Raw genomic sequence first — 11,311 nt, 5'->3', positions numbered from 1 at the left:
GCTCCTGGAGTGCAGAGATGTGCCAGGGACTCACCTGCAGCTCTGCAACTCTTAACTCCAGTGAGAAGCTGCTAAAAGACCAAATTCCTCACAGTTTGAGCTGTGTTCACTCGAGTAAAGAAAAATCAGAATCACTCAACAAAGCTCATCCCGACTCTGCTTTTCATGATATTTAAATATTTATTTAAATTTAAAAATACTTTTCATGGCACCAATGATTTTATGCTAACTAAGGTATTGGATATGTAGAAAAAGGTACATTTTGAAGGAAAAAAAGATGTAACTTACAGTATTTGGCACATGAAAGGTTAATCTCTAGGTTTTCTTTATGAAAACTAAGAAATTCACATTGTCAGGTATTTTACTGTCTACTGCTGAAAGATGCAGTATGCTAGGACGAGATTCATGGGTTTCTGATCTCAGGACCTATGGAAACAACATTTTGATAGAAAGACGGGTAAAACTAACAAGGCCTGAAACACAGGGCAGGGTCTGGGACAGACGGGAGAAACGTACGAGGGAAAATCACCAATTCTCGTGGTTCTGCAGAAAAACGCTGGGTGACAACGGCACAGGTGACCTGGGGCTGGCACAGAGCCTTACCCGAGGAAAGCCACGGGGAGAGGCCCCAGGTGGGGGCTCGGAGGATGGAGCTGTGCTGTCACATCACACAGAACATTGCAGTGAGGCGAGGAAGAGGAGGAGGAGGAAGGACGACACTGCAGCGTTAACCCGGGGTAAAAAATGTCAGCGTCGGGACGAGCACAACTGCATAGAAACATCAGCGCTATGGGCTGAGGTAGGAACACTACACTAAGAGTTACTTTTGCTATGTTGCATAAAACAGGATTATCATGTAAAAAAAAATCACTCCACCTCCTGGAGCCTTCCCCGGGGGATTCCTGGAGCCTTCCCGAGGGGGTTCCTGGAGCCTTCCCGGGGAGGTTCCTGGAGCCTTTCCTGGGGATTCCTGGAGCCTTCCCGGGGGGGTTCCTGGAGCCTTCCCGGAGGATTCCTGGAGCCTTCCCGGGGTTCCTGCCCTGCTCTGGAGCCAGGGCTGGACCCCAGCCCCTCCTCGTGCCTGTGCTGTGCTGGGCCATGGCCTGGGCAGGGGGCTGTGCCCCCACGGGACCTCTCCCCTTATTGCAGTGACCAGGAGCCCGTGTGCCCCACGTCCCCCCCGTCCCGCCCTGCGCTGGGTGCTGGATGCTCAAACACAACGCGGACATCAGGCTTTGTAAAACTGCAGGTATGGCCCCAGCTTACAGAAAAATCTCTCCCTGAGATGAAATTAAACTTGCTCAACTGTTTTTACCTTTTTTTTTTTCTTTTTTTTTTTTTTTCCTGATATGTCCAACTCGTCACCCCAAGCTAACCAGAACTGGCTGTTATTGCTCCCTGTGGATGGGCTGCTGCTCCTGGTGACCAACAGTCCTGGGGGTTGTCACCGGTGCCATGACTTGGCTTTATGGACTTGCACTCAACCAGTCAGGGCTAAAGGTGTCCATTGGCTTCTTCAGTGTCACCTGCGCTTCTGAACTTGAGTCCTCTTGGGAAAAGTCCCAAACCCAGAGCTCCTTCTCTGTCCCAAACCCAGCAGGGCCTGGCTGGTGTTGGGTTCCATGTTCACTCAAACCATTGCTCACTGGGAGCCGCTGGGTCCTGGCACCCATGGTCACCCCATCCAAAAAGTAAAAAAAGACTGGATTAGATTTGATAACAAAATAGCATTTCCTTGTTAAAATAGACCTTGAAATGTCTCTTTTCTTTTCTTTTTTTGTTCTTTTTGCTTGGTTGGTTTTTTTTTTTTTGTTTTTTTGTTTTGTTTTTTTTTTTTTTACAAAACAGGTACAACTGGCGGAGGGTAAAGGTCATCCCAGTAAATCTGACACAGTCACTACAGCTCCACGCCAGGTTTGGCCCCTGGCTTCCATGCTCCCCTGCCCTCGGGAGCAGCGATGCTTCAAGGCTTTAAAAAAGTGGCGAAGGGCCGAGTCCGCAGCAGGGCGAGGGCTCCGGATGGCTGCGGGGACGGGGGCCCGGTGTCACCTCGGAGGAGGCTCCGCTGAGCAGGGAGGGCTCTGCCAAGCGCTTGGTGAGGGCGGGGGCGGCGGGCACAGTGCGGATTGGATACCGGAACAGTACACGAGTGTTAAATTAAACCTCAGTAGCACCATTGCTAAAGCTCCTGCGGAACGGCCCCGCCAGCCCGGGGCGGGCAGAGCAGTGAACTCCCCCTCTGCTCGGTGCTTCCCAAGTCGTGGGGTCGGGACGGGAGGTGCCGTGCGGGCTCCGGGGGTGGCCACGGGGAGGAGGGGGCTCCGGGGGCTGCGCCCACCCTCCTCTTCCTCCCGGGCAGCCCCTCCTGGGCCGGCCGGGCTGTGTGTCGGGAGGGGAGGGTTAGTGAGTGCCCGGCGGCTCCCGCCGCAGCTCCGGGCCCCCGTGCCGCCTCCTGCCTTCAGGTGTCAATGAGCAGGTTTACCACGGCGCGGAGCTTGCAGGCAAACCATCGCCTGAGGGGACAAAAGTATTGGTAATGGAACTGCTCGAACTCTGGGGTCTGGCGGATATCACGGAAAAAGGCAGTGTCAAGGTCGGACTCGGTAAGGACGATCAGGAGGAGGAGCAAAACAAAGAGGAGTCCAACTGTCACAAGGAGCAAACGGAGGACACTTAAAAGAAACTTATTCACCTGTTGGGCCTGTGCCGGCCCCAGGCCGGCGGTGCCCGGGCACAGCGCCCGCAGCTCGCCCTCCGCCTCTGCCGCCGGCGTGCCCGCCTCCGACTCCTTCTCCTCCTCGATGCTGCACGGGGCCCCGTTGGCCTGTCGCGACAGCAGCATCAGCTCCAGGCTGTGCTCGGCCACGGGCGTGGGCAGCACGCTGTCGGCGGGGCTGTAGCTCTCGTCGGCGATCACGGCCACCCGCTCGCTGCTCTCGGCGCGGCCGCTCCGCCCGGGACCCGCGAAGGCGTCGCCGTGGGAAGCCGAGCGCACCGGCGTGGAGTGGGCGCTGTCACGGAGGGACTCCAGGCCTGGGGACACAGGGCAGGGACAGGGGGAGGCTCAGCGGGGTGCAGAGGGGTCCCCTCTCCACAGCCGGGAGCTTCCCGCACTGCCCTGCCCCGGTGTCCCCCGTGGGGACAGAGCGCGGCTGCCCCGGGTCGCTTCTTCTTGTTATTGTTGGTCCTTGGGGACCTGCAGCCCCTTCACTCTGCAGGGCCCGGCCTCATCCGCAGCGACCACACGCACCCGCGGGCTGTGGCTGCCCCGAGGTGACAGTGACTGTGCCCCTGGTGACAGTGACAGGGCCCTGGTGACAGTGACAGTGCCTCTGATCACCGTGACAGTGCCTGTAGTGACAGTGACAGGGCCCTGGTGACAGTGACAGTGCCCCTGGTGACAGTGAAAGGGCCCCTGGTGACAGTGACAGTGCCTGTAGTGACAGTGACAGGGCCCTGGTGACAGTGACAGTGCCCCTGGCAGCTGCCCGCAGTGCTTGGGGCCCCTGTGCCTCTGGCAGGAACGAACTGGGGAGTGCAGGGATGGGTGGGAATGGTGAGAAGCCCGGGTGGGAGGTGCACGAAGAGAGGGAGGTGCTGCTCTGGTGGGTGTCCCCCAGCACACGGGGGGAGATGTCCCGGAGCCCCTGCAGCACAGGCTGCTCTCAGCTCACCACACACCAACAGTTTGACTTGGCTCACACACGAGTCGGAGCCGCGGCAGGAGCTGTGTGCCAGCCCCTGTGCCAGCCCCCGTGCCAGCCCCTGTGCCAGCCCCGCACCGGGCTGAGCTTTGGTCCTTTGTGCCAAGGAACTCCTGCCCCTACCAACATCTCCTCCAAATCCCCAAATTCTCAGAAACCACACACATATGGGTGTCCTGGCAGGGGGTGAGGGGATAGGAGCTCTGCCCCAGCAGTGGCCCCAGCTCCAGGGAGGGTGTCTGAAGGTCACGGTGGGGACTTGCTGGTCCCCAGGGCCACCCTGTCGGCGGCTGGAGAGGGACAGGGCTGGCCAGGGGAGAGCACAGTGCACTAAAGCACCTCGACACGCTGTCACCTCCTGTCCTGGCTGCCCGAGGGTGAAGGGCAGCACCCGGAGCTCATCCCGTGCATTCCCGGGGATTTGCAGCCTCCCGGGGCCGGATGCCTCCAGCCCAGCCCGGTGCAGTGTGAGCAGCTCCCGGGCAGTGAGGAGGGAACTCGCTCTCACCTGCCAGCTCTGCACCCTCCCCTCTCATGGGAATGCTCCCCATGGCACCCACTGTGTCCCCAACATGGGGGACAGCCACTGAGGGGCTCATCAGCACAGTGACAGCACTGCTGGCCCCAGACCCAAACCCTCCTGCCACCAGTTCCACAGCACCGACAGCAGAACCCAGAAAATCCTGGGAATCTGAGTCCAGCCCCACCACCACTGTGGTAATACCAGCCTGGAGTCCAGCCAGCCTCAGAGACCCCAGCTCACTCCCTGGGACCCATATCCTGCATCCCACATTCCTGCATCCCAGCTGGCTATGGGGACCACAGTCCCTGCCCCGTGGACACTGCAGGAGATCCCAGCCCCGCGGCACGGTGTTACCTGGCTCAGGTGGGTCCCCAGGGCATTACCTGGCACAGGTGGGTCCCCATCGTGGCCAAGGCTGGGGCCAGCCGGGAGCAGAGGCAGAATGCCCAGGGCCCGGGACAGCAGGCGCGGCCCCAGGGCCAGCACCCGCACCCGCACCCCCCGGCAGCAGTGGTTGATGAGCCACAGGTGGACGCTGACCCTGGTTTTGATCTTCACCAGGCACTTCACCATGGTGGCCGTGGCACAGGGACACGGGGAGTGCGGGCACAGCTCTGCGAGTGGCACTGCTGCCCGCCCTGGGGTCACAACTATTTTGGGCACCTCATTCCCACGGGACCGAGCTGAAGTGAGAGTGAGGAAAAGCAAAGGGGTGGTACCAGCTCGGGGTGATTTATGGTGGGAGGTGATTTCATGCTCTGGCTGCTTCCCAACAGCATGTCGGGGACAGACTGTCACATCTAACTGGGTGACAGAGGTGACCCTGTCTGCTGCCATCCCCAAAACTGGCACAGCCCACAGCCCCGGGATCCCTTGGTGGGATTAGATCCCGCCCCTCGGGGCGGACAGTCCCTGTCCCTGCCCACATCCCGGGACCAGGACCAGGACGGGGTGGCTGTGCTGGCCCCGCAGCCCGTGCAGGAGCAGGAACAGCCGTGTCACAGGGAGTGGGACACTGCTGTCACCAGCAGGTGACACAGCCACCACCCACAGCATGTCCCCAGCCCTGGGGGACCTGCACAGCTGCTCTCAGTGTTCTGCCTTTTCACAGCCCCAGCACGGATGGGCAGGAGCAGCCTCACTGCTCCAGCCAGGTAAAACAGCAGCTGGAGCTTTTGGGGACAAGGCACTGAGGCTGTATGTGTGTGAGTGTACCTGTGTGAGTGTACCTGTGTGTGTGTGTACCTGTGTGTGTGTGTACCTGTGTGTGTCTGTATCTGCACAGGTGTGTGTGTACGTGCTCAGGTGTGTGTGTACGTGCTCAGGTGTGTGTGTACCTGTGTGTGTCTGTATCTGCACAGGTGTATGTGTACGTGCTCAGGTGTGTGTGTACGTGCTCAGGTGTGTGTGTACCTGTGTGTGTACATGCTCAGGTGTGTGTTCCCCCCGTGCCCCTGCCCTACCTTCCATGATGGAGATGTGCACTGCTCTCCTCCGGGTGCGGGGGACGCTGCTGAGCCGGGGGCCGTGAGTGATGGACGGGCAGCTCCTGCTGGGCACCAGCCCGGCCCTGGGGACAGGGACAGGGGACAGGGTCAGGACACAACCTGCTCCCACCTGGGCACACAGCAGTGCCCTGGCCGTGCCCCCACCCCACACTCCCACCCCTGGAGCTCCTGCCCAGCTCTCACCGGTGAATCTCGGGGGGCTCCCTCTTGATCTTGGCGCTGGACTCCATCACCTCCTTGGCGACACGGCCGCTGCAGGTGGGGCAGAGCAGCAGAGGTGAGGACAAGAGCACAGCCCTGGCAGCCACGTGGGCACACCGTGCCCAGCCTGGGCCCCTCCCCAGGCAGCTCCAGGGGAAGCAGGAATGTTTTGGAAAGCAGGAATGTTTTCTCCAGAGGAATGGGGCGATGGAGGAGCTCGGAGGGCTGGGCTGACAGCTCTGCCACCAGAGTTTGCTGCTGGTTCTGGCATGGGATGCTGGACACCAGGGGTCACCTCCCCTCAGCTGAGATGGACACAACACGGGCATCCAGGTCCTCCCATGCCAGCCAGGAGGTGCCAGCACTGTGGTGTCACCACACTGCTGGGGACACTCTGGGGTGTCTTATCCTGCAGACACGAGGTCCCAGGTCCAGGCTCTTGCTCAGTACAGGAATTTAGGTAGAGTGGAGATTTGTTCCACACCTTGTTCTTCTCAACCCCCAAACCTCCCACCCTCCACTCCTGTCCCTCCAAAACCTCTCCTGTGAGGCTGGGGACAGGGGTGGCCTCTGTGACACAGAGGCAGAGGTGGCCTGGTGGGGTCAGTGCTGCAATGGGGGATCTCTGCAAGAGCCTCAGATGTCCCTGGGCTGCTGCAGCCCCAAAGTGACACCCCCAGAGCTCACACAGTGACACCCCCACAGCTGTGACACCCCCACAGATCACACAGTGACCCCCCAGCCCCTGCCAGCCCTCACCTGTAGCGGAAGCGGCTCCCCTTGAAGAACAGGTTGCTGCTGGACACCGTCCTCACCTGGCTCGACTTCTCCAACCTGCAACAGCACCAGGAGCTGTGTGAGAGCCCTGCCCTGCTGGCCTGGCCCTGGGAGCCTGCCCAGGTGACAGGAGCAGAGCCCTGGAGGTGGCAATGTCACCAGGAGTGACGCTGCTGGCCCTGGTGGTGGCACTGGCCAGTGGGACACCCCAGCCCAGGGGAGTGTGTCCAGGACAGCCCCAGTGCCAAGGGCTCTGCAGGGGCTTGGAGCTGATCCCACCCTGCAGGACCTGATCCCATCTCACAGGAGCTGATCCCATCTCACAGGACCTGATCCCATCTCACAGGAGCTGATCCCATCTCACAGGACCTGATCCCATCTCACAGGACCTGATCCCATCCCACAGGAGCTGATCCCACCCCGGGAATGCCCAGTAGCTCCTCAGCCCTGCCCCTGGTCCAGCATGGGTGCACAACCAGCCGTGATTCAGTGCCACAATTAATCACAGAGAGATTTGTAAAGCAATATTGCAATTTCATTTCGTGTTCATGTAATGAGGAGTGAAACCTGCTGATTGCAGCTGCTGATTGCAGAATTCCCGGTGGGAATGCATCGCATGCTCTGTCTCGCAGCTTGCTGATTAAAATAAAACTCATTACAAAGCACAAAGAGGCCTGGGTTAAGTATGGCAGAGCAGGACGGTGCTGCTTGGCATGCCAGCTTCATCCCAAATAATTAGTTATAATTTCCTGATGGAAGTTTGCTGCAGAGGGATGAGCTCAGGGGGGCTGGGAGAGGAGGGATCCCCATCCAGGGGCACCGGTGATTTTGGTGGCTGCTGGCTCTGCCAGGGCCACTGGGACCAGGTGCCACATGGCCAGTGACCACCCTGGGGCCTGGATGGAGCCCACAGGTGGGCACCCACCCACGGGGGCTGCAGGACACCCCACAAAGCAACACTCACTTGTAGAAAGCCTGGTTCTCGATGCCGCACTTCCAGAGGTGTTTGCAGGCTTCTGGTGTCGGGGCAAAATAGGTGAGAACGATTTTCTTCTCCTAAAGGAGAAAGCCAGGGAGTCACGGGTGGGGCCCATCCCACAGACAAAGAATGGAGCAGGCAGAGCTGGAGAGGGGCAGATCCTGCCCCGGGGCCATTTGGGATCAGGGATCAGCCTGGAGCAGCCCCCGGCATGGGGGATGTGCTCCATGCCACAGCTCCCACTCTGCTCCCAGCCTTTGGGAGCAGCCAGAAAACCACAAAAATTCCCGCAAAAAAAACCCGCAAAAATTCCAGCCAGAGGTGCCGTGGCTGACGGTGAGGGATGGTGGCAATGAATAAGGAATGGCCTTGGGAATAATCCCGAGGGAGGGGCAAAGGGGGGCTGCGGGGTCCAGGGCCCAGATCTGGGCACAGCAGGAACAGGGAGGTGAGCCCAGCTCTGCACGGAGCTGCTGTGCCCAGAGAACCCTTTTCCGTGCCCAGGGTGTGCCACGGGGAGGGCAAGCACTCACCTCCTTCTGGCTCACATACAGGTAGAAAGTCTTCCCTTCGAATTTCATCTTGGTCACCTCGTTCCTGCAGGGGCGAGGACAGGCAGGTGGGAGCTGTGGGGAGCCCAGAGCCAGCCCAGCCCTGAGCCCAGCCCAGCCCAGCCCTGAGCCCAGCCCAGAGCCCACCCCAGAGCCCACCCAGCTCCCAGAGCTGTTTTCCCCCCCAGGAGGGGCCGCAGGCTGGTGAGAGCAGCCCTGGCTCACAGAGCCGTGGCTGGAGCTGGGAACAGCCCGGGGTGAAGCTGAGGGTCAGAGGGGGCTCATCCCATGGACCAGTGCCAGGGGCACAGCGGCCAAACCCGGGCAAACTGAGCCAGGGACAGCTGGGGGGGCTCACGGGGGCTGGGGGGGGGGCTCACGGGGGCTGGGGGGGCTCGGGATGTGGCTGCCATGGGGATGGTGAAGTTTAACGGGGACAAACGTAGAGAACAACGAGCCTGGGGCAGCTCTGGGTGGTGCCCACACCTGGGGGGTGCCCAGGGCAGGACAGGACCCTGCAGGGGGAACCCAGCACCTGGAGGGAGCTCAGCCCTGAGCTGCACTCACCACTTGATGAAATGAACTCTCTTGTTGCCCTGCAGGACCACGAAGCCGAAGGGGGTGAAGGCCAGGAACGCTGCATTGCCAGACACGTCCTGCAAGGCAACAGCCAGGGCTGGTGGCCACCGGCACAGCTGGGCTGGCCCCAGAGCCGGGCACTGCACCCCGGGGTGCCAGCAGGGTCTCACACTTACCTGGTGTCCTCTGCATTGACATAGATAGAATTTCTTCTATTAATATAATACATTGGTGTAGTTGTTGCAACTAATGTTTATTTATTATTTAATTATTGTTTTTTATATATTTTATATATTTTTATTTATTATAAATTATTTATATATTGTAACTATACTACACTATATATATGTATATATACATATATATGTATATGTGTATATATATGTATATTCTATAGATATATGCAATGTATTTGGTTCATATATAATATTAACCAAATATATTGATCATATTGGCCAAATATATAATTATATTTTAATTCTCTATTTGGTTATATAGAACATATATAATATTATATATGGTTATTATTATAATATTAACCAAGTATATTTGGTTAATATAATAATGTATATATGTATATATATATAATATATATAGTTTAATATGGTTATTTATTATATTATCTCAGAATACCCTGAGTCAGAAGGGACCCACAAGGATCTCTGACGTCCGAGTCCTAAATATATAAATATTAAATATAGCAATTAAGCCAGAACATGATAACCCCGAGCTGCACTTCCCTCCCTCGGAGCCCTGCCCAGCCCGGGTGGCACCGAGCCAGCCCAGCCCCAGCCGTTAATGAGAGCCTTGAAGCCAATGCCAGGGGAGGGGAGGGCTCAGGGACCCTCCTGCCCTGCCCGGGGAATGCAGGGCCAGGCTGGACTCTGGAAATGTGAAAATGTCAGAACGGGAATCCCTCTGTGCCAGGCCTGAAGTTGTGTCACACACACATTCCTACAGGCATTGCACAAAAACCAGTCCCAAGCACAGCCCAGGCTCAGGTGAGAAGGGAAGATTTTTCTTTTTTTTGTTGTTTTTTGGGGAAACTGCCATGAGAGAACCATGGAAACTTCAGAGGGTTGAGTGAAGGGACTCTGAGCTGGGGATGGCTGGGCAGAGGGAACAACCCCTCATCCAAACTTCCCCGTGATCCACTGGAGAAGGAAAAACAGAATCGGCTTCATTTAATTAATAAATTTTGGTTTCCAGGTCCTTTAAGAGCAGCTCTTGATGGATTAGGCAGAGTTCTGCTGATAGACAGACAAGTGAGTATGTTTGTCCTTAGCTGTTCTAAGAACATTAATTAGTGTAAATCAAATATGTTCAAAAGGCTCTTGGAGTGCCAGGCTGGCAATTTCCTGACTCCAAAGGTCACCAGTGGTGGCTGCTGGCAAGACACTGCTTCAGAGGGAATTCAGAGCAAAGCAACCTCTTGGGTACCCAGAAACTGCCCAAAAACGGGAAACCCCCAATTTACTGCAACTGAGTTCATGTGGCAAATCCAGGGAAAAGCCCCAGCACAGGCACTGCCTGGGAGGAGAATTTTCTGTTTGTTTGGTGTCCCACATCCATCTGCACGTGATGGGATTACAGGGACCAGAGGGGCCACATGCAGCGACTTCCTCAGTCAATAAAGAGCAAATCCAGCAGCAAACTGGAGCATGGGCAGGGCTCAGGGCTGGCAGATTAATGCAGGAGAGGATGCAGCCCTGGCACAGCTGGCTGCACTGAGAACCTTCCCTGTGGCTTTCATTTGGATTTCCTGGTACCCTGGGGGGGTCTCAGAGCCCTCCCCACTGCCCTGGTGTGTGGGACACATATACTGAGAAAGTAAGAAAATTACAGCCTGAAAAATATTCCAGGCTGGAGCTTCTCAGCTCTGTTCCCAGCCCATGAGCTGCTCCAGCTCAAGGCCAGGGAGAATTTCTCCCAGGGTGATCATTTGGTCAAAATAAAAAGGAATTAATACCAAGAGAGAAGCCCTGTTGTGGTGTGTGCCCAGGCCTGGCCATGGGGTGTCTTCTCTCTGAACCAATCTCCTTTTCTCTACTCTGGGAGTTGCAGCCATGCCATAAAACCAAGCGTGTTCCTGAATAAACTTGGCTCTTCCTTTCTATCATAAAAAACAACCGTGGAGCTGTGCATCCTATTTCTGCTGCACTTAAAGGGTTAAAAGCCCTTCCCAGGGCTACACTGGTGCTCTCACACTGGCCAGGGATGGGGCCAAGGCTGGTGACCCCAGCACAGCCCCAGAGCCACTGGCAGGTGACAAAACACCTGGGACAGTGCCCGGCTCCTCAGTGTCACCCCTGGCCACAGAGAGGACCCCAACCCCAGGAGCCCCCCGGGAACGGCCTCAGGAGCTGCTTTACCTTGCATGGGTGAGGGTCAACCCCGTAGGTCTCCAGAGTCTGCGCTTTCCTGAGGAAATTCAGCTCTGAAGTAGCTGGTGTCTGCCCACTGCAGGAGCGAAAAACAGGGAAAAAACC

General features: G+C 57.3%; 1 protein-coding gene across 8 annotated transcripts in view; it reads right to left on the bottom strand.

Moving 5' to 3' along the window:
* Nucleotides 1-160: 160 nt before the first annotated feature.
* The window catches only part of FRMD5 (FERM domain containing 5), a 51,534-nt gene continuing 40,383 nt past the window's right edge, over nt 161-11,311 (bottom strand). For 2 of the 8 annotated variants that reach the window (XM_014887812.2, XM_088172769.1), the window contains 8 exons: nt 11,195-11,282; nt 8,811-8,899; nt 8,226-8,289; nt 7,678-7,769; nt 6,696-6,770; nt 5,919-5,987; nt 5,691-5,797; nt 161-3,033 (listed from right to left, as the gene is read on the bottom strand). In XM_014887812.2, the coding sequence (XP_014743298.1) occupies nt 2,459-3,033; nt 5,691-5,797; nt 5,919-5,987; nt 6,696-6,770; nt 7,678-7,769; nt 8,226-8,289; nt 8,811-8,899; nt 11,195-11,282 (1,159 nt within the window). In that variant the 3' untranslated portion in view covers nt 161-2,458. Of the gene's footprint in view, nt 3,034-3,092; nt 5,565-5,608; nt 5,798-5,918; nt 5,988-6,695; nt 6,771-7,677; nt 7,770-8,225; nt 8,290-8,810; nt 8,900-11,194; nt 11,283-11,311 lie in introns of those variants that run through there. The other 6 variants (XR_015806612.1, XR_015806613.1, XR_015806614.1 and 3 more) reach the window with 6 other exon arrangements.

Source organism: Sturnus vulgaris, chromosome 13 (assembly GCF_052056855.1).
Source record: "Sturnus vulgaris isolate bStuVul1 chromosome 13, bStuVul1.hap1, whole genome shotgun sequence".
NCBI lineage: Eukaryota > Metazoa > Chordata > Aves > Passeriformes > Sturnidae > Sturnus > Sturnus vulgaris.
The sequence above is the reverse complement of the archived record's forward strand: the minus strand, read 5'-3'. Positions and strand labels throughout refer to the sequence as shown.